Genomic DNA, 20,296 nt, shown 5'->3' with positions numbered 1-20,296 from the left:
TTCTCCCCACATTTTTCCCCTCCCATTTCCCCCCTAATTTTTACCTCCCATTTTTCATTCCAAATTTCCCCCCTCATTTTCCCCCTCCCATTTTTCCCCCTATTTTTCCCTCCCATTCCTTCCCCCTCATTTCCCCCCTCCCATTTTCCCCTCTAATTTTTACCTCCTATTTTGCCCCCCCATTTCTTCCCCCTCATTTTCCCCCTCCCATTTTTGCCCCCCCCAATTTTTCCCCACATTTTCCCCCTCCCATTTCTCCCCCCCAATTTTTACTCATTTTCCCCCTCCCATTTTTGCCCCCCTATTTTTCCCCCCATTCCTTCCCCCTCATTTCCCCCTCCCATTCCCCCCCCATTTTTTCCCCTACATTTTCCCCCTCCCATTTTCCCCCCTAATTTTTCCCCTCCATTTTTCCCTCCCATTTTCCCCCCCACTTTTTCACCCCACATTTTCCTCCTCCCATTTTTCCCTCTCATTCCCTCTCCCATTCCCCCCTCCCATTTTGCCCCCCCAATTTCTACTCCTCATTTTCCCCCTCCCATTTTTTCCCTTAATTTTTACCCCCCAACTTTTCCCCCTCATTTTCCCCCTCCCACTTTGCCCCCCCAATTTTTACCCAATTTTCCCCCTCCCATTTCCCCCCCTAATTTTTACCTCCCATTTTTCATTCCCAATTTTCCCCCCTCATTTTTCCCCCCCATTTCTTCCCCCACATTTCCCCCCCATTTTTCCCCCCTATTTTTTCCCCCCTCATTTTTTTTACCCCCCCAGATTGAGGGTGAGAGCAGCTCCAAGCTCCCGGCCAGCCTGGAGCGGATCCTCAGCGACTGCCGCGCGCTGCGCGAGGAGAACGCGCTGCTGGCTGCCCGTGCCCGCCACGCCTGACCCCAAAATCTGGGGGGGATCTGCACCCCAAAACCCCCTCCCACACAGCACGGTTTGGGGGTGTAACCCCCTCCCCAAAATGCACCCACAATGAGAACGGGGAGAAATTTCTACATGAAGTTTATTGTTTCAATAAACACCGGTGCCGCAGTTTGGGGGTGTCCTGTTGTTCGTGGCAGGGAGGATTTGGGGGTGTCCGAGGATTTGAGGATTTGGGGGTGTCCTGTTCCTCCTGGGATGGGAGTGTGGGGTCGTTTTTGGGGTTTTCCCCCCTCTCTCAACTTCGTGGGGGCATAAAATACTTGAGGTCACAATCCCTGCGGAGGTTACACAGCGTGGTTATGGGGGGGGTGTTGTGCACTCCCCGGGTTTTTGGGGTGTTTTGGGGGGGTTGTTGTGCACTCCCCGGGTTTTTGGGATGTTCTGGGGGTTGGTTTTGGGGTACCTGAGGTAACGCTGGCCCCGCTTGCGCCGGAACTCGGCCTCGTCCACGGTCCAGACGGCGCCGCGCGCGGCCTCGACCCGCACGAAGCATTTGTGCAGGCTCAGGTTGTGACGTACGGCGTTCTGGGGGGGAAAGGGGACACCCCAAAATCGGGGAGGGACCCCAGAATTGGGGAGGGGGCTGGACAGCACCCCCTGATATTCCCTGAGGGGTTTTGGGGGGTTTTTTAGGGGTTTGGAGGGTGTTAGGGAGGGGTGCGGGTCTCTGCTGTGGGAGATTTTTGGGGTTCTAAGGAGGTTTTGAGGGTGTTAGGGATTATGGGGGTCTCTGCTGAGGGAGATTTTGGGGTTCTAGGGGGGTTTTAGGGGTTTGGAAGGTGTTAGAGAAGGGTGGGGGTCTCTGCTGTGGGAGATTTTAGGGGGTTCTAGGGGGTTTTTTAGGGGTTTTGAGGTTTTGAGGGTGTTAGGGATTATGGGGGTCTCTGCTTTGGGAGATTTTGGGGGGTTCTAGGGGGGTTTTTTAAGGGTTCTGAGGTTTTTAGGGTGTTAGGGAGGGGTGGGGGTCTCTGCTGTGGGAGATTTTTGGAGTTCTAAGGAGGTTTTTAGTGTGTTAGGGATTATGGGGGTCTCTGTTTTGGGAGATTTTGGGGGGTTCCAGGGGGGTTTTAGGGGTTTTTTAGGGTGTTAGGGATTATGGGGGTCTCTGTTTTGGGAGATTTTGGGGGGTTCTAGGGGGTTTTAGGGGTTTTTAGGGTGTTAGGGATTATGGGGGTCTCTGTTTTGGGAGATTTTGGGGGGTTCCAGGGGGGTTTTAAGGGTTTTGAGGGTGTTAGGGATTATGGGGGTCTCTGTTTTGGGAGATTTTGGGGGGTTCCAGGGGGGTTTTAGGGGTTTTAAGGGTGTTGGGGAAGGGTGGGGGTCTCTGCTGTGGGAGATTTTGGGGGGTTTTTAGATTTTTTGAGGGTGTTAGGGAGGGGGGAGGTCTCTGCTGTGGGAGATTTTGGGGGGTTCTAAGAAGGTTTTTAGGGTGTTAGGGATTATGGGGGTCTCTGTTTTGGGAGATTTGGGGGGTTCTAAGGAGGTTTTAGGGGTTTTTAGGGTGTTAGGGATTATGGGGGTCTCTGCTGTGGCAGATTTTGGGGTGCCACCCCCGTTTTGAGGGTCCCACGTGTGGTGTGGTGACATTTTGTGCAGGCTCAGGTTGTGACGTACGGCGTTCTGGGGGGGGAAAGGGGACACCCCAAAATCGGGGAGGGACCCCAGAACTGGGGAGGGGGCTGGACAGCACCCCCTGATATTGCCTGAGGGGTTTTTGGGGGTTTTAAGGGTGTTAGGGAGGGGTGGGGGTCTCTGTTTTGGGAGATTTTGGGGGTTCTAGGGGGGTTTTTTTAGGGGTTTGGAGGGTGTTAGGGATTATGGGGGTCTCTGCTGTGGGAGATTTTGGGGGTTCTAAGGAGGTTTTAGGGGTTTGGAAGGTGTTAGGGAGGGGTGGGGGTCTCTGCTGAGGGAGATTTTGGGGGGTTCCAGGGGGTTTTTTTTGGGGTTTTGAGGTTTTTAGGGTGTTAGGGAGGGGTGGGGGTCTCTGCTGAGGGAGATTTTGGGGGGTTCCAGGGGGGGTTTTAGGGGTTTTAAGGGTGTTGGGGATTATGGGGGTCTCTGTTTTGGGAGATTTTGGGGGTTCTAAGGAGGTTTTAGGGGTTTTTAGGGTGTTAGGGATTATGGGGGTCTGTGCTGAAGGAGATTTTGGGGGTTCTAGGGAGGTTTTAGGGGGTTGGATTGTGTTAGAGAAGGATGGGGGTCTCTGCTGTGGGAGATTTTGGGGGTTCTAGGGGGGTTTTAGGGGTTTTAGGGTGTTAGGGATTATGGGGGTCTCTGTTTTGGGAGATTTTGGGGGTTCTAGGGGGATTTTAGGGGTTTTTAGGGTGTTAGGGATTATGGGGGTCTCTGCTGTGGGACATTTTGGGGTGCCACCCCTATTTTGGGGGGGTCCCACGTGTGGTGTGGTCACATTTTGTGCAGGCTCAGGTTGTGACGTACGGCGTTCTGGGGGGGAAAGGGGACACCCCAAAATCGGGGAGGGACCCCAGAATTAGGGGAGGGGGCTGGACAGCACCCCCTGATATTCCCTGAGGGGTTTTTGGGGGTTTTAAGGGTGTTAGGGAGGGGGGAGGTCTCTGCTGTGGGAGATTTTGGGGGGTTTTTAGATTTTTTGAGGGTGTTAGGGATTATGGGGATCTCTGCTGAGGGAGATTTTGGGGGGTTCTAAAGAGGTTTTAGGGGTTTTTAGGGTGTTAGGGATTATGGGGGTCTCTGTTTTGGGAGATTTTGGGGGGTTCTAGGGGGGCTTTAGGGGTTTGGAAGGTGTTAGGGAGGGGTGGGGGTCTCTGCTGTGGGAGATTTTGGGGGGTTCTAGGGGGGTTTTTTAGGGGTTTTGAGGGTGTTAGGGAGGGGTGGGGGTCTCTGCTGAGGGAGATTTTGGGGGTTCTAGGGGGGTTATAGGGGTTTTTAGGGTGTCAGGGATTATGGGGGTCTCTGCTGAGGGAGATTTTGGGGGTTCTAGAGAGGTTTTAGGGGGTTGGAGGGTGTTAGAAAAGGGTGGGGGTCTCTGTTTTGGGAGATTTTGGGGGGTTCTAGGGAGGTTTTAGGGGTTTTTAGGGTGTTAGGGATTATGGGGGTCTCTGCTGTGGGAGATTTTGGGGGTTCCAGGGGGGCTTTAGGGGTTTTTAGGGTGTTAGGGATTATGGGGGTCTCTGCTGTGGGACATTTTGGGGGGTTCTAAGGAGGTTTTTTAGGGGTTTTTAGGGTGTTAGGGATTATGGGGGTCTCTGCTGTGGGAGATTTTGGGGGTTCTAGGGAGGTTTTAGGGGTTTTTAGGGTGTTAGGGATTATGGGGGTCTCTGCTGTGGGAGATTTTGGGGGGTTCCAGGGGGATTTTAGGGGTTTTAGGGTGTTACGGATTATGGGGGTCTCTGCTGTGGGAGATTTTGGGGGGTTTTTAGATTTTTTGAGGGTGTTAGGGAGGGGGGAGGTCTCTGCTGAGGGAGATTTTGGGGGGTTCCAGGGGGGTTTTAGGGGTTTTAGGGTGTTAGGGATTATGGGGGTCTCTGTTTTGGGAGATTTTGGGGTGCCACCCCCCTTTTGGGGGTCCCACGTGTGGTGTGGTGACATTTTGTGCAGGCTCAGGTTGTGACGTACGGCGTTCTGGGGGGGAAAGGGGACACCCCAAAATCGGGGAGGGACCCCAGAACTGGGGAGGGGGCTGGAGAGCACCCCCTGATATTGCCTGAGGGGTTTTGGGGGATTTTTTAGGGGTGTTTAGGGTGTTAGGGAGGGGTGGGGGTCTCTGCTGTGGGAGATTTTGGGGGTTCTAGGGGGGTTTTGGGGGGTTGGAGGGTGTTAGGGATTATGGGGGTCTCTGCTGTGGGAGATTTTGGAGGTTCTAAGAAGGTTTTTAGGGTGTTAGGGATTATAGGGGTCTCTGCTGAGGGAGATTTTGGGGGTTCTAAGGAGGTTTTAGGGGTTTGGAAGGTGTTAGGGAGGGGTGAGGGTCTCTGCTGAGGGAGATTTTGGGGGGTTCTAGGGGGGTTTTTTAGGGGTTTTGAGGTTTTTAGGGTATTAGGGATTATGGGGGTCTCTGCTGAGGGAGATTTTGGGGGTTCTAGAGAGGTTTTAGGGGGTTGGAGGGATGTTAGAGAAGGGTGGGGGTCTCTGTTGAGGGAGATTTTGGGGGTTCTAAGGAGGTTTTAGGGGTTTTTAGGGTGTTAGGGATTATGGGGGTCTCTGCTGAGGGAGATTTTGGGGTGCCACCCCCGTTTTGGGGGTCCCACGTGTGGTGTGGTGACATTTTGTGCAGGCTCAGGTTGTGACGTACGGCGTTCTGGGGGGGGGAAAGGGGACACCCCAAAATCGGGGAGGGACCCCAGAACTGGGGAGGGGGCTGGACAGCACCCCCTGATATTCCCTGAGGGGTTTTTGGGGGTTTTGAGGGTGTTAGGGAGGGGTGGGGGTCTCTGCTGTGGGAGATTTTGGGGGTTCTAAGGAGGTTTTGGGGGTTTTTAGGGTTTTAGGGATTATGGGGGTCTCTGTTTTGGGAGATTTTGGGGGGTTTTAGGGGGGTTTTTTAGGGGTTTTGAGGTTTTTAAGGTTTTAGGGATTATGGGGGTCTCTGCTGTGGGAGATTTTGGGGTGCCACCCCCGTTTTGGGGGTCCCACGTGTGGTGTGGTCACATTTTGGGGTGCAGGGGGGGGTTGGGGTGTCCCAGGAGTTTGTGGAAGTCCCAGGGATGTTTGGGGGTTTTGGGGGGTTCCAGGGTGGTTTTTGGGGTGTTGGGGATGGCAGGAATGTTTGTGTGTTCTGGGGACACGTGGGGGTCATGGGGGTGTGTTTGGGGGGGGTTGTTTGGGGTTCCTGGGGTGTGTTTGGGGTCCCGAGGGGTTGTTTGGGGGTCCCAGGGTGTGTTTGGGGGTCTCAGAGGGTTCCAGGAGGTACTTCAGAGGTCCCAGGGTTGTTGTTTTGGGGGTCCCAGGAGGTTGTTTGGGGGTCCTGAGGGGTCCCAGAGGTGGTTCAGGTTTCCTGGGATTGTTTTGGGGGTCCTGGGGTTGTTGTTTCGGGGGTCCAGGGTTGTGTTTGGGGATCCCGGGCTGTGGTTGGGGTTCTGGGAGGTTCCTGGGCTGTGTTTGGGGGTCCGGGGCGTTGTTTCAGGGGTCCCAGGGGTTGTTTGGGGGTCCCAGGGAATTCCCAGGGTGTGTTTAGGGGTCCTGGGGGGCTGTTTGGGGGTCCCAGGGGGTTGTTTCAGGGGTCCCAGGGTGTTGTTTCGGGGGTCCCGGGGGCTGTTCGGGGGTCCCAGGCTGTGTTTGGGGGTCCCAGGGTGTTGTTTGGGGGTCCCGGGGGTTGTTTCAGGGGTCCCAGGGTGTTGTCTGGGGGGTCCCGGGGGGTCCCAGGCTGTGTTTGGGGGTCCCGGGGTGTTGTTTGGGGGTCCCAGAGTGTTGTTTTGGAGGTCCCAGGGAGTTCCCAGGGTGTTGTTTTGGGGGTCCTAGGGGGTCCCCGGGGGGTTGTTTGGGGGTCCCGGGGATTGTTTCAGGGGTCCCAGGGGATTGTTTGGGGGTCCCAGGGAGTTCCCAGGGTGTGTTTGGGGGTCCCGGGGGCTGTTTGGGGATCCCAGGGTGTTGTTTCGGTGGTCCCGGGGGGTCCCGGGGGATCCCGAGGAGTTCCCAGGGTGTTGTTTGGGGGGTCCCGGGGGGTCCCAGGGGCTTGTTTCTGGGGTCCCAGGGGGCTGTTTGGGGGTCCCAGGGTGTTGTTTCTGGGGTCCCGGGGGTCCCGAGGGTTGTTTCGGGAGTCCCGGGGGTCCCGGGAGCTGTTTGGGGGTCCCAGGGGGTTTTTGGGGGGTCCCGGGGGTTGTTTGGGGGTCCCGGGGGTCCCGAGGGTTGTTTCGGGGGTCCCAGGGGTTGTTTTGGGGGTCCCGGGGGTCCCGAGGGTTGTTTCGGGGGTCCCAGGGTGTTGTTTTGGAGGTCCCAGGGAGTTCCCAGGGTGTTGTTTCGGGGGTCCCAGGCTGTGTTTGGGGGTCCCAGGGGGCTGTTTGGGGGTCCCGGGGCGTTCCCGGGGGTTGTTCAGGAGTCCCGGGGGGTCCCAGGGTATTGTTTCGGGGGTCCCAGGGTGTTGTTTTGGGGGGTCCCGGGGGTCCCGGGGGTTATTTCGGGGGTCCCAGGGGTTGTTTTGGGGGTCCCGGGGGTCCCGGGGGTTATTTCGGGGGTCCCAGGGGGTTGTTTGGGGGGTCCCAGGGGCTGTTTGGGGGTCCCAGGCTGTGTTTGGGGGTCCCAGGGTGTTGTTTGGGGGTCCCGGGGGCTGTTCGGGGGTCCCAGGGTGTTGTTTGGGGGTCCCGGGGGTTGTTTTGGGGGGTCCCGAGGAGGTCCCAGGCTGTGTTTGGGGGTCCCAGGGTGTTGTTTTGGGGGTCCTGGGCTGTGCTTGGGGGTCCTGGGGGGTCCCAGGGGGTTGTTTCGGGGGTCCCAGGGGCTGTTTGGGGGTCCCGGGTGTTGTTTCGGGGGTCCCAGGGGTTGTTTTGGGGGGTCCCGGGGGTCCCAGGGGTTGTTTTGGGGGTCCCGGGGGTCCCAGGGGTTGTTTTGGGGGGTCCCGGGGGTCCCAGGGGTTGTTTTGGGGGGTCCCGGGGGTCCCAGGGGTTGTTTTGGGGGGTCCCCACCTTCCAGGTGCGGGTGTTGTGCCGGAAGAAGCCGAACCTGCGGCTGAACCAGTGATAAATCTCCGCCAGGGGGCGCTGCCGCTGCGGGGACTCCAGGATGGCCTGGGGGGGGCGGGGACATTGGGGACACATTGGGGACATTGGGGACATTGGGGACATTGGGGACATTGGGGACATTGGGGGGCATTGGGGGGCATTGGGGACATTGGGGACATTGGGGACACATTGGGGACATGGGGGACATGGGGGACATAGGGGACATTGGGGACACATTGGGGACATTGGGGGACATTGGGGACCTTGGGGACATTGGAGGCATGGGGGGACATTGGGGACACTGTGGGGTACAGGGGACATTTGGGACACTGGGAATATTGGGGACACTGCGGGGACATTGGGGAAATTGGGGACATTGGGGGACATTGGGGGGACATTGGGGACATTGGGGGACATTGGGGACATTGGGGACATGGGGGGACATTGGGGGGTATTGGGGGACATTGGGGGACATGGGGAGATACAGGGAACACTGGGGACATTGGGGACATTTGGGACATTTGGGACATTAGGGACACTGGGGACATTGGGGACATTGGGGACATTGGGGGGACATTGGGGGACATTGGGGACATGGCGGACATTGGGGACACTGTGGGGTACAGGGGACATTTGGGACACTGGGAATATTGGGGACACTGCGGGGATATTGGGGAAATTGGGGACACTGGGGACATGGGGGGATACAGGGGACATTGGGGGCATGGGGGACATTGAGGGACACTGGGGGTATTGGGGACATAGGGGACATTGGGGGACATTGGGGATATTTGGGACGTGGAGGACATTGGGGACACTGGAGATATTGGGGACACTGCAGGGATATAGGGGACATTGGGGACCCGGGTGGGATATAGGGGACATTGGGGACACTGGGGGGACACTGGGGAACATGGGGGGACATTGGGGACACTGGGAATATTGAGGACACTGAGGTGATATTGGGGACATTGGGGACACTGGGGACATTGGGGGATACAGGGGACATTGGGGACATTGGGGACACTGGGGACATTGGGGACATTGGGGGCATGGGGGACACTGGGGATATTGGGGACATTGTGGGGATACAGAGGACACTGGGGACACTGGGGGGACACAGGAGACACTGGGGACATTGGGGACACCGGGGGCACACAGGGGACATTGGGCACATTGAGGGGCCAGGACAGAGTTGGGGACAAACTTTTGGGGGAGCTTTGGGGACAGTTTAGGACGGTTTAGGGGAGCAGTGTGAGGACATTTGGGGGTGGCTCTGGGGAGGATCCAGGGTACAGCACACATCTGGGGACATTTTAGGGGAGCATGACACGTTTGGGGACATTGGAGGTGACATTGTGGGTGGCCTTTGGGGACAATTTGAGGGGTTGGGGACATGGAGGAGCCCCAAGATGGGGAAATTTGGGGTGGGGGGGGGAAGCTACAGGGAAACTTGGGGGGCAATTCCCGGAGGGGAGAGCGGGGCTGGGGGGGTTTGGGGGTGCACAGGGGGGGATGTGGGGAACCCGGGGGGGTTTGGGGGTGCAGGGAGAGTTTGGGGTTCAGGAGGGGTTTGGGGGAAGCCTGGAGGGGTTTGGGGGTGCAGGGGAGGGGTTTGGGGGTGCAGGGGGGGGATGTGAGGAACCCAGGGGTGATGTGGGGGTGCAGGGAGGTTTGGGGGTGCAGAGGGGGGGATGTGGGGAGCCCAGAGGGGTTTGAGGGTTCAGGGGGGTTTGGGGGTGCAGGGGAGGTTTGGGGTTCAGGGGAGGATTTGGGGGTGCAGGGGAGGATTTGGGGGTGCAGGGGGGGTTTGGGGGTACAGGGGGGTTTGGGGGTTCAGGGGGGGGATGTGGGGAGCCTAGAGGGGGTTGTGGGGAGCCTGGAGGGGTTTGGGGGTTCAGGGGTGGTTTGGGGGTGCAGGGGGAGGGTTTGGGGGTTCAGGGGAGGGGTTGGGGGTTCAGGGGAGGGTTTGGGGGTGCAGGGGAGGTTTGGGGGTGCAGGGGGGTTTTGGGGGTGCAGAGGGGGGGATGTGAGGAACCCAGGGGGGGATTTTGGGGGTTCAGGGGAGGTTTGGGGGTTCAGGGGGGGGATGTGGGGAGCCCGGGGGGGTTTGGGGGTGCAGGGGAGGTTTGGGGGTTCAGGAGGGGATGTGGGGAGCCCAGGGGGGGATGTGGGGAGCCCGGGGGAGGATTTGGGGGTGCATGGGGGGGAGGTGGGGAGCCTGGAGGGGTTTGGGGGTTCGGGGGTTGGGGGTGCAGGGGGGAGTTTGGGGGTACAGGGGGAGGTTTGGGGGTGCAGGGGGGAGTTGTGGGGAGCCCAGGGAGGGTTTGGGGGTTCAGGGGGGGTTTGGGGGTGCAGGGAGAGTTTGGGGATGTGGGGTGGGTTTGGGGGTTTAGGGTGGGTTTTAGGGTGGGTTTGGGGGTACAGGGGAGGTTTGGTGATGCAGGGGGGTTTTGGGGGTGCAGAGGGGGGGATGTGAGGAACCCAGGGGGGGATTTTGGGGGTTCAGGGGAGGTTTGGGGGTTCAGGGGAGGGTTTGGGGTTGCAGGGGAGGTTTGGGGGTGCACATGGGGGGGTTTGGGGGTGCAGGGGGGTTTGGGGGAAGCCTGGGGGGGTTTGGGGGTGCAGGGGAGGGGATATGGGGAGCCTGGGGGGGATTTCAGGGTTCAGGGGAGGATTTGGGGGTTCAGGGGGGAGCTGTGGGGAGCCCGGGGGGGATTTGGGGGTTCAGGAGGGTGTTTGGGGGTGCAAGGGGGATTTGGGGTGCAGGGGGGTTTAGGGGTTCAGGGGAGGGGATGTGGGGAGCCTGGAGGGGTTTGGGGGTTCAGGGGAGGGTTTGTGGGTGCAGGGGGGGTTTGGGGGTTCAGGGGGGGGATGTGGGGAGCCTGGGGTGGGTTTGGGGGTGCACAGGGGGGATTTGGGGGTTCAGGAGGGGTTTGGGGGTTCAGGGGGGGTTTGGGGTACAGGGGGGGGATGTGGGGAGGCTGGGGGGGTTTGGGGGTACAGGGGGGGTTTGGGGGTTCAGGAGGGGATGTGGGGAGGCTGGGGGGGTTTGGGGGTGCAGGGGAGGTTTGGGGGTTCAGGGGGGATGATGTGGGGAGCCCGGGGAGGATTTGGGGGTGCAGGGGGGTTTGGGGGAAGCCTGGGGGGGTTTGGGGGTTCAGGAGGGGATGTGGGGGTTCAGGGGAGGTTTGGGGGTTCAGGGGGGGGATGTGGGGAGCCCGGGGGGGATTTGGGGGTTCAGGGGGATTTGGGGTGCACTCACCCAGCGGATGAGCGTGGCGTAGGTGTAGGGGGGCCGGGCAGTGCTCAGCCTGTAATACTCCAATTCTGGGGGGGTCGGGGGGGGGGTCAGCCTCACCCAGCCCCCTCCCCTTATTTAGGGGGACACCCCCACCCCCCCAAAGCCGGCACTCACCTGGGTAGAGCCCCCCACGCTCCCAGGGGGGGGGCAGCATCACCTCGGGGTCCCCCTCAGCCTCAGCAGGGGCTGCAGGAGCCCAAAGCGGGGGGAGCCCGGCCTGGCCCTTCCCGGGGGGGCCCTGGAGGGGTGGGGGGACACAGGCATTGATGGGAGGGGGTCCCAACCCCCCTCCCCAGTTTTTTTGGGGGGTGTTTATTCCCCTTACCGTGCTGGGGGGGCCCCTCCGGAGGAGCTGAGCCTGTAAGAGCCCCAGGCGGTGCCGCTCCCGGGCCAGCTGGGGGGGAACAAATTTGGGGGGGTTAAAAAACGGGGTTTGGGGGGGGACAAATTTGGGGGGTCACACTCGGGGTTTGGGGGGTCACACACGGAGTTTGGGGGGGGACAAATTTGGGGGGGGAAAAGGTTTGGGGGGGTCACACACCGGGTTTGGGGGGTCACACACGGGGTTTGGGGGGTCACACACAGGTTTGGGGGGTCACACACCGGGTTTGGGGGGGGACAGGTTTGGGGGGTCACACACGGGGTTTGGGGGGGGACAAATTTGGGGGGTCACACACAGGGTTTGGGGGGGGGAAAAGGTTTGGGGGGTCACACACCGGGTTTGGGGGTCACACACCGGGTTTGGGGGGGTCACACACCGGGTTTGGGGGTCACACACCAGGTTTGGGGGTCACACACGGGGTTTGGGGGTCACACACCGGGTTTTGGGGGGGGAAAAGGTTTGGGGGGTCACACACGGGGTTTGGAGGGGGACAAATTTGGGGGGTCACACACGGGGTTTGGGGGGGACAGGTTTGGGGGGTCACACACGGGGTTTGGGGGGTCACACACGGGGTTTGGGGGGGACAGGTTTGGGGGTCACACACCGGGTTTGGGGGGGGACAGGGTTTGGGGGGGGAAAAGGTTTGGGGGGGTCACACACCGGGTTTGGGGGTCACACACGGGGTTTGGGGGGGGACAGGGTTTGGGGGGTCACACTCGGGGTTTGGGGGGTCACACTCGGGGTTTGGGGGGTTTGGAGGGGTCACACACGGGGTTTGGGGGGGGAAAAGGTTTGGGGGGGTCACACACGGGGTTTGGGGGTCACACACCGGTTTGGGGGGGGACAGGTTTGGGGAGTCACACACCGGGTTTGGGGGGGTCACACACCGGGTTTGGGGGTCACACTCGGGGTTTGGGGGTCACACACGGGGTTTGGGGGTCACACTCGGGGTTTGGGGGTCACACACGGGGTTTGGGGGGGTCACACACGGGGTTTGGGGGTCACACATGGGATTTGGGGGGGACAGGGTTTGGGGGGTCACACACCGAGTTTGGGGGTCACACACCGGGTTTGGGGGTCACACTCGGGGTTTGGGGGTCACACACGGGGTTTGGGGGTCACACTCGGGGTTTGGGGGTCACACACGGGGTTTGGGGGGTCACACACGGGGTTTGGGGGGTCACACTCGGGGTTTGGGGGGGGACAGGGTTTGGGGGGGTCACACACCGGGTTTGGGGGGCACACTCGGGGTTTGGGGGGTCACACACGGGGTTTGGGGGTCACACACCGGGTTTGGGGGGGGACAGGTTTGGAGGGGTTAAAACACGGGGTTTGGGGGGGGGAAAGGTTTGGGGGTCACACATGGGATTTGGGGGGTCACACACCGGGTTTGGGGAGGGAAAAGGTTTGGGGGTCACACACCGGGTTTGGGGGGGGGAAAGGTTTGGGGGTCACACTCGGGTTTGGGGGGTCAGACACGGGGTTTGGGGGGTCACACACCGGGTTTGGGGGGGGTCACACTCGGGTTTGGGGGTCACACACCGGGTTTGGGGGGGGTCACACTCGGGGTTTGGGGGGGGAAAAGGTTTGGGGGGGTCACACATGGGATTTGGGGGGTCACACACCGGGTTTGGGGGTCACACACCGGGTTGGGGGGGTGGTACAGGGTTTGGGGGTCACACACGGGGTTTGGGGGGTCACACTCGGGGTTTGGGGGTCACACACAGGGTTTGGGGGGTCACACACCGGGTTTGGGGGTCATGGGGGTGGTACAGGGTTTGGGGGGTCACAGGGTTGGTCAGGGGGATGAGTTGGGGGGTGCAGGTTTGGGGGGGCACAGGGAGGAGGTGGTTTGGGGGTCCCAGATCTGGGGGGGACACAAAGGGCACAGGTTTGGGGGTTCTGAAATCTGGGGGGAACAGGAGTGGAACAAGTTTGGGGGGTCCCAGATCTGGAGGGGACAGGGAGGACATGGTTTGGGTGGCACAGATCTGGGGGGCACAAGAACAGCACAGGTTTGGGGGGATGCAGGTTTGGGGGGGCACATGGAGGATGTGGTTTGGGGGGTCCCAGAACTGAGGGGAACAGGAATGGAACAGGATTTGGGGGACACAGATCTGGGGGGGACAGGAGTGGAACAGATTTGGGGGGTCCCAGAACTGGGAGGGGACAGGAATGGCACAAGTTTTGGGGGATGCAGGTTTGGGGGGGCACAGGGAGGATGTGGTTTGGGGGGTCCCAGATCTGGGGGGGACAGGAATGGAACAGGATATGGGGGACACAGATCTGGGGGGGACAGGAGTGGAACAGGATGGGGGGGACACAAAGGGCACACAGTTTTGGGGGTTCTGAAATCTGGGGGGAACAGGAGTGGAACAGATTTGGGGGGTCCCAGATCTGGGGGAGACACAAAGGGCACAGGATTGGGATACACAGATCTGGGGGTACAGGAGTGGAACAGGTTTTGGGGATGCAGGTTTGGGGGGGCACAGGGAGGACGTGATTTGGGGGGTCCCAGATCTGGGGGGTACATGGAGGATGTGATTTGGGGGGGACACAGATCTGGGGGGGACACAAAGGGCACAGGTTTGGGGGGACACAGACCTGGAGGGGACAGGAGTGGTACAGGTTTGGGGGAGCACAGGGAGGACATGGTTTGGGGGGTCCCAGAACTGGGGGGACCACAAAGGGCACAGGTTTGGGGGGTCCCAGATCTGGGAGGCACAGGAATGGCACAGGTTTGGGGGACACAGATCTGGGGGGACAGGAGTGGCACAGGTTTGGGGGGGCACAGGGAGGTCGTGGTTTGGGGGGGTCCCAGATCTGGGGGGGACAGGAGTGGAACAGGATTTGGGGGGGACACAGAATTAGGGGCCACAGGAATGGCACAGGTTCGAGGGGACACAGATCTGGGGGCACAGGAATGGCACAAGTTTGGGGGGATGCAGGGAGGATGTAATTTGGGGGGGACACAAAGGGCACAGGTTTGGGTGGGCACAGATCCGGGGGGCACAAGAACAGCACAGGTTTGGGGGATGCAGGTTTGGGGGGGCACAGGGAGGATGTGGTTTGGGAGGTCCCAGATCTGGGGGGGACACAAAGGGCACAGGATTGGGGGACACAGATCTGGGGGGACAGGAGTGGCACAGGTTTGGGGGGGACACAGATCTGGGGGGACAGGAAAGGCACACGATTGGGTGGGCATAGATCTGGGGGGGACACAAAGGGCACAGATTTGGGGGTTCTAAAATCTGGGGGGGACAGGAGTGGAACAGGTTTGGGGGGGCACAGGGAGGATGTGATTTTTGGGGGGAACACAAAGGGCACAGGTTTGGGTGGGCACAGATCCGGGGGGCACAGGAACAGCACAGCTTTGGGGGAGGAGTTATTTTTTTGGGGAGGAAGTCCCAAAAAGGACACTTGGGGGTCCCAAGGCACTTGGGATAGGGGCCGGATCATGATTTGGGGAGGGGGTCAGGGGGGATTTTCGGGGTCCCCTCACCTGCTGCTCCAGCTCCTGGATCCTCTCCAGCTGCCGCAGGCACTGAGCCACCTCCCCCGGCTCACGGCGGGGGGGCCTGGGGGCGATTTTTGGGGATTGGGGAGGTGAGGAAAAATTGGGGATCCCCCCCCAAACCCCCCCCAAGACCCCCCCCAAGACCCCCCACTCACCTGGGGGGCTGCGCAGCGCCGGGGGGCGGTGGGGGGGGGTCGCTGCTGGCAGGGGCTGGGGAGGGGTCTCTATCGCGGCCGGGGGGGTCTTTAGGACCCCATTCAAAACCTGGAGGAGTTTTTGGGGGGGTTCCCAAAAGGGGAGGAGACCCCCGGAAGAGGGGAAGGGTGGGGGAGGGGTCTGAGGGGGGGGCTCACCGTGCGCTGGGGGCAGCCGGGTTCGCATCACCAACACCCCGGGGTGCAGCAGGGGGGGGCACGACCCCCCCTCGGGTGGCACCTGTGAATTTGGGGGGGGGGAAAACAGAGGTGAAACCCCCTCCCCATCATGATGCACACCCCAAAGCCCCCTCCCCAAATTGCTGTTGGGGTCTGTCCCGTACCTGGGTGCGCCGTGGGACCCCCCCGTCCGCGCGGGTCAGCACCGTGGGTCGGTCCTGGGGGGCGCGGGGGGGGCGGCGCTGCCTGGGGGGGGGGGGGGGGGGGGGGTCAGGGGGGGTGAGACCCCTCCCCATCGCTCCCCTCCCCCTCCCCAAGGTGTGACACACGCGTGTGCCAGGCCTGGACACGTGTCCCCTGTGTCACCGCCGCTCCCAGTGACCTCCCAGTGCTCCCAGTAACGTCCCAGTGCTCCCAGTGACCTCCCAGTGCTCCCAGTGACCTCCCAGTGCTCCCAGTGAGCTCCCAGTGCTCCCAGTAACGTCCCAGTGCTCCCAGTAACGTCCCAGTGCTCCCAGTGACCTCCCAGTGCTCCCAGTGACCTCCCAGTGCTCCCAGTGACCTCCCAGTGCTCCCAGTAACGTCCCAGTGCTCCCAGTGTCCTCCCAGTGCTCCCAGTAACCTCCCAGTGCTCCCAGTAACCTCCCAGTGCTCCCAGTGACCTCCCAGTGCTCCCAGTGAGCTCCCAGTGCTCCCAGTGACTTCCCAGTGCTCCCAGTAACGTCCCAGTGCTCCCAGTGTCCTCCCAGTGCTCCCAGTGACCTCCCAGTGCTCCCAGTGACCTCCCAGTGACCTCCCAGTGCTCCCAGTAACGTCCCAGTGCTCCCAGTGAGCTCCCAGTGCTCCCAGTAACGTCCCAGTGCTCCCAGTGACCTCCCAGTGCTCCCAGTAACGTCCCAGTGCTCCCAGTATGGGCTGAGCCCGCTCCCATCTTGCACTGGTGCTGCTCATCCCATCCACCGTCACCCTGCTGGGATCCCAGTCCATCCCAGTTCATCCCAGTCCATCCCAGTCCATCCCAGTCCCTCCCAGTCCCTCCCAGTCCATCCCAGTCACTCCCAGTCCCTCCCAGTCCCTCCCAGTCCCTCCCAGTCCATCCCAGTCCATCCCAGCAAGCACCGAGTCAATCCCAGTTTCCCCCAGTCCTTTCCAGTATTCCCAGTGAGCCGCAGTCCCTCCCAGTCCTTCCCAGTGCCTCCCAATCCCTCCCAGTATCTCCCCAGTCCATCCCAGTCTATTCCCAGTGCCTCCCAATCCCACCCAGTATCAATCCAGTGCCCCCCTGTCCCATCCAGCATCACACCAGTACCCCCCAGTATCCCCCAGTGCCTCCCAGTCCCTCCCAGTATCAATCCTGTGCCCCCCAATCCCACCCAGCATCACCCCAGTACCCCATAGAGTGCTCCCAGTACCTCCCAGTCCCACCCAGTATCAATCCCGTGCCCCTCCAGTCCCACTTAGCATCACACCAGAACCCCCCAGTGTGCTCCCAGTACCTCCCAGTATCAATCCAGTACCTCCCAGTCCCACCCAGCATCACCCCAGTGCCCTCCAGTGTGCTCCCAGTGCCTCCCAGTCCCTCCCAGTCCCACCCAGCATCACGCCAGTACACCCCAGTCCCTCCCAGTACCAATCCTGTGTCCCCCAGTCCCACCCAGCATCACCCAGTATCCCCCGGTGGTGCTCCCAGTGCCTTCCAGTGCCTCCCAGTCCCTCCCAGTATCAATCCTGTGCCCCCCAGTCCCACCCAGCATCACCCCAGTACCCCCCAGTGTGCTCCCAGTCCATTCCAGTGTGCTCCCAGTGCCTCCCAGTCCCTCCCAGTGCCCCCCAGTGTGCTCCCAGTGCCTCCCAGTATCAATTTTGTGCCCTCCCAGTCCCACCCAGTATAAATCCTGTGCCCCCCAGTCCCACCCAGCATCACACCAGTGATCCCCAGCTCACCAGCATCACCCCCCAGTATGCTCCCAGTGCCTCCCAGTGCCTCCCAGTGCCTTCCACTCCCTCCCAGTCCCTCCCAGTATCAATCCTGTGACCCCCAGTCCCACCCAGCATCACACCAGTACCCCCCAGTGTGCTCCCAGTGCCTCCCAGTCCCACCCAGTATCAATCCTGTGCCCCCCAGTCCCATCCATCATCACCCCACAACCCCCCAGTGTGTTCCCAGTGCCTCCCAGTCCTTCCCAGTCCCACCCAGTACCAATCCTGTGCCCCCCAGTCCCACCCAGCATCACATCAGTACCCCTCAGTGTGCTCCCAGTGCCCCCCAGTCCCTCCCAGTATCACACCAGTACCCCCCAGTGTGCTCCCAGTCCCTCCCAGTCCCACCCAGCATCACACCAGTACCCCCAGTGTGCTCCCAGTGCTTCCCAGTCCCTCCCAGTCCCACCCAGTATCAAATCTGTGCCCCCAGTCCCTCCCAGTATCACACCAGTGCCCTCCAGTGTGCTCCCAGTGCCTCCCAGTCCCTCCCAGTATCAATCCTGTGCCCCCCCAGTCCCACCCAGCATCACCCCAGTACCCTCCAGTGTGCTCCCAGTGCCTCCCAGTGCCCTCCACTCCCTCCCAGTCCCACCCAGTATCAATCCTGTGCCCCACAGTCCCATCCAGCATCACACCAGAACCCCCCAGTGTGCTCCCAGTGCCTCCCAGTCCCACCCAGTATAAAATCTGTGCCCCCAGTCCCTCCCAGTATCAATCCTGTGCCCCCCAGTCCCACCCAGCATCACACCAGTGCCCTCCAGTGTGCTCCCAGTGCCTCCCAGTGCCTCCCAGTCCCTCCCAGTATCAATCCTGTGCCCCCCAGTCCCACTCAGCATCACCCAGTATCCCCCGGTGGTGCTCCCAGTCCCACCCAGTATCAATCCAGTACCCCCCAGTCCCACCCAGTAGCAATCCTGTGCCCCCCAGTGTGCTCCCAGTGCCTCCCAGTCCCTCCCAGTCCCATCCAGCATCACGCCAGTACACCCCAGTGTGCTCCCAGTCCCTCCCAGTATCAAATCTGTGCCCCCCCAGTCCCACTTAGCATCACACCAGTACCCCCCAGTGTGCTCCCAGTGCCTCCCAGTCCCTCCCAGTGCCCCCCAGTGTGCTCCCAGTGCCTCCCAGTATCAATCTTGTGCCCCCCAGTCCCACCCAGCATCACACCAGTACCCCCCAGTGTGCTCCCAGTGCCTCCCAGTCCCTCCCAGTATCAATCCAGTACCTCCCAGTCCCACCCAGCATCACGCCAGTACCTGTCAGTGTGCTCCCAGTGCCTCCCAGTCCCACCCAGTCCCATCCAGCATCACGCCAGTACACCCCAGTGCCTCCCACTCCCTCCCAGTATCAAATCTGTGTCCCCCCAGTCCCACCCAGTATCAATCCAGTACCCCTCAGTGTGCTCCCAGTGCCCCCCAGTCACATCCAGCATCACACCAGTACACCCCAGTGCCTCCCAGTCCCTCCCAGTGCCTTCCACTCCCTCCCAGTCCCACCCAGTATCACACCAGTACCCCGCAGTGTGCTCCCAGTGCCTCCCAGTATCAATTCTGTGCCCCCCCAGTCCCACCCAGTAGCAATCCTGTGCCCCCCAGTGTGCTCCCAGTGCCTCCCAGTGCCCCCCAGTCCCTCCCAGTGCCCCCCAGTCCCTCCCAGTGCCCCCCAGTGTGCTCCCAGTCCCTCCCAGTGTGCTCCCAGTACCCCCCAGTGCCTCCCAGTCCCACCCAGTCCCATCCAGCATCACCCCAGTACCCCCCAGTGTGCTCCCAGTGCTCCCCAGTCCCTCCCAGTCCCTCCCAGTGCCCCGCAGTGTGCTCCCAGTCCCTCCCAGTGCCCCCCAGTGCCCCCCAGTGTGCTCCCAGTCCCTCCCAGTGCCTCCCAGTCCCTCCCAGTCCCTCCCAGTGCCCCCCAGTCCCTCCCAGTGACCCCCAGTGTGTTCCCAGTCCCTCCCAGTCCCTCCCAGTGCCCCCCAGTCCCTCCCAGTGCCCCCCAGTCCCTCCCAGTGACCCCCAGTGTGTTCCCAGTCCCTCCCAGTGCCCCCCAGTCCCTCCCAGTCCCTCCCAGTCCCCCCCAGTGCCCCAGCTCACGGCTCCCGGGCTCCCGCCATGGCTCTGGGCGACACCGGGCGCTTCCACCCCCGATTTATAGACGGGAAACCACAGCCCTGAGTCACGGCGGGGGCGGGGGGCCGGGCTGGGCCCCCCCAGACCCCAACAGGCAGCCAGGACAGACACCCCAAAAAGCAGAGAAATGCCCCAAAACAACAAAAAAAAACGCCCTGAAATGTGCGGGGTGAAGCGGCGCAAAATAGGAATAAACGGCACAAATGGGGAGGGTGGAGACGCCCCAAAATGCAGAAAAATGCCCTAAAAAGAGCAGATAAAACACCACAAATTGGCCAGAGATATTTAAGAAATTAATCAAAACAGACATCCTGAAAGAACCAGGGAGAAAATCCTCAAAATTTGCAGAAATTCCCCGAAATGGCGACACCCTGAATCGGTTGGACACCCCAAAATGCAGAAAAATGCCCTAAAAATACCAGATAAAACACCACAAATTGGTCAGAAATATTTAAGAAATTAATCAAAATAGAGACACCCTGAAAGAACCAGGGAGAAGCTCGTCAAAATTTGCAGAAATTCCCCGAAATGGCGACACCTTGAATCGGTTGGACACCCCAAAATGCAGAAAAATGCCCTAAAAAGAGCAGATAAAACACCACAAATTGGCCAGAGATATTTAAGAAATTAATCAAAATAGAGACACCTTGAAAGAACCAGGAAGAAACTCCTCAAAATTTGCAGAAATTCCCCAAAATGGTGACACCTTAAATCGGTTGGACACCCCAAAATGCAGGAAAATACCCTAAAAAGAGCAGATAAAACACCACAAATTGGCCAGAGATATTTAAGAAATTAATCAAAACAGACATCCTGAAAGAACCAGGGAGAAGCTCCTCAAAATTTGCAGAAATTCCCCGAAACGGCGACACCCTGAATCGGTTGGACACCCCAAAATGCAAAAAAATGCCCTAAAAATACCAGATAAAACATCACAAATTGGCCAGAGATATTTAAGAAATTAATCAAAACAGACATCCTGAAAGAACCAGGGAGAAACTCCTCAAAATTTGTAGAAATTCCCCGAAATGACGACACCTTGAATTGGTTGGACACC

The 20,296-nt window shown here is 60.3% G+C and overlaps 2 protein-coding genes across 2 annotated transcripts in view; one reads left to right on the top strand and one right to left on the bottom strand.

The window, feature by feature from the left end:
• Positions 1-1,035, top strand: part of CCDC22 (coiled-coil domain containing 22) — a 42,437-nt gene extending 41,402 nt beyond the window's left edge. The window contains exon 17 of the mRNA XM_033083573.2: positions 772-1,035. Within this exon, the coding sequence (XP_032939464.1) occupies positions 772-885 (114 nt within the window). The 3' untranslated portion in view covers positions 886-1,035. The remainder of the gene's footprint in view (positions 1-771) is intronic.
• LOC117009354 (forkhead box protein P3-like) lies at positions 989-19,891 on the bottom strand. The gene is made up of 11 exons (XM_033083605.1): positions 19,204-19,891; positions 15,301-15,382; positions 15,113-15,197; positions 14,918-15,032; positions 14,748-14,823; positions 11,189-11,257; positions 10,978-11,101; positions 10,825-10,889; positions 7,524-7,625; positions 1,331-1,452; positions 989-1,202 (listed from the first exon to the last, which is right to left on the bottom strand). Exons 1-11 carry the CDS (start codon positions 19,221-19,223, stop codon positions 1,163-1,165), a joined length of 900 nt encoding a protein of 299 aa, XP_032939496.1. The 5' UTR covers positions 19,224-19,891; the 3' UTR covers positions 989-1,162.
• Positions 19,892-20,296: the final 405 nt, after the last annotated feature.

This window comes from Catharus ustulatus, chromosome 32 (genome assembly GCF_009819885.2).
Source record: "Catharus ustulatus isolate bCatUst1 chromosome 32, bCatUst1.pri.v2, whole genome shotgun sequence".
NCBI lineage: Eukaryota > Metazoa > Chordata > Aves > Passeriformes > Turdidae > Catharus > Catharus ustulatus.
The sequence above is the reverse complement of the archived record's forward strand: the minus strand, read 5'-3'. Positions and strand labels throughout refer to the sequence as shown.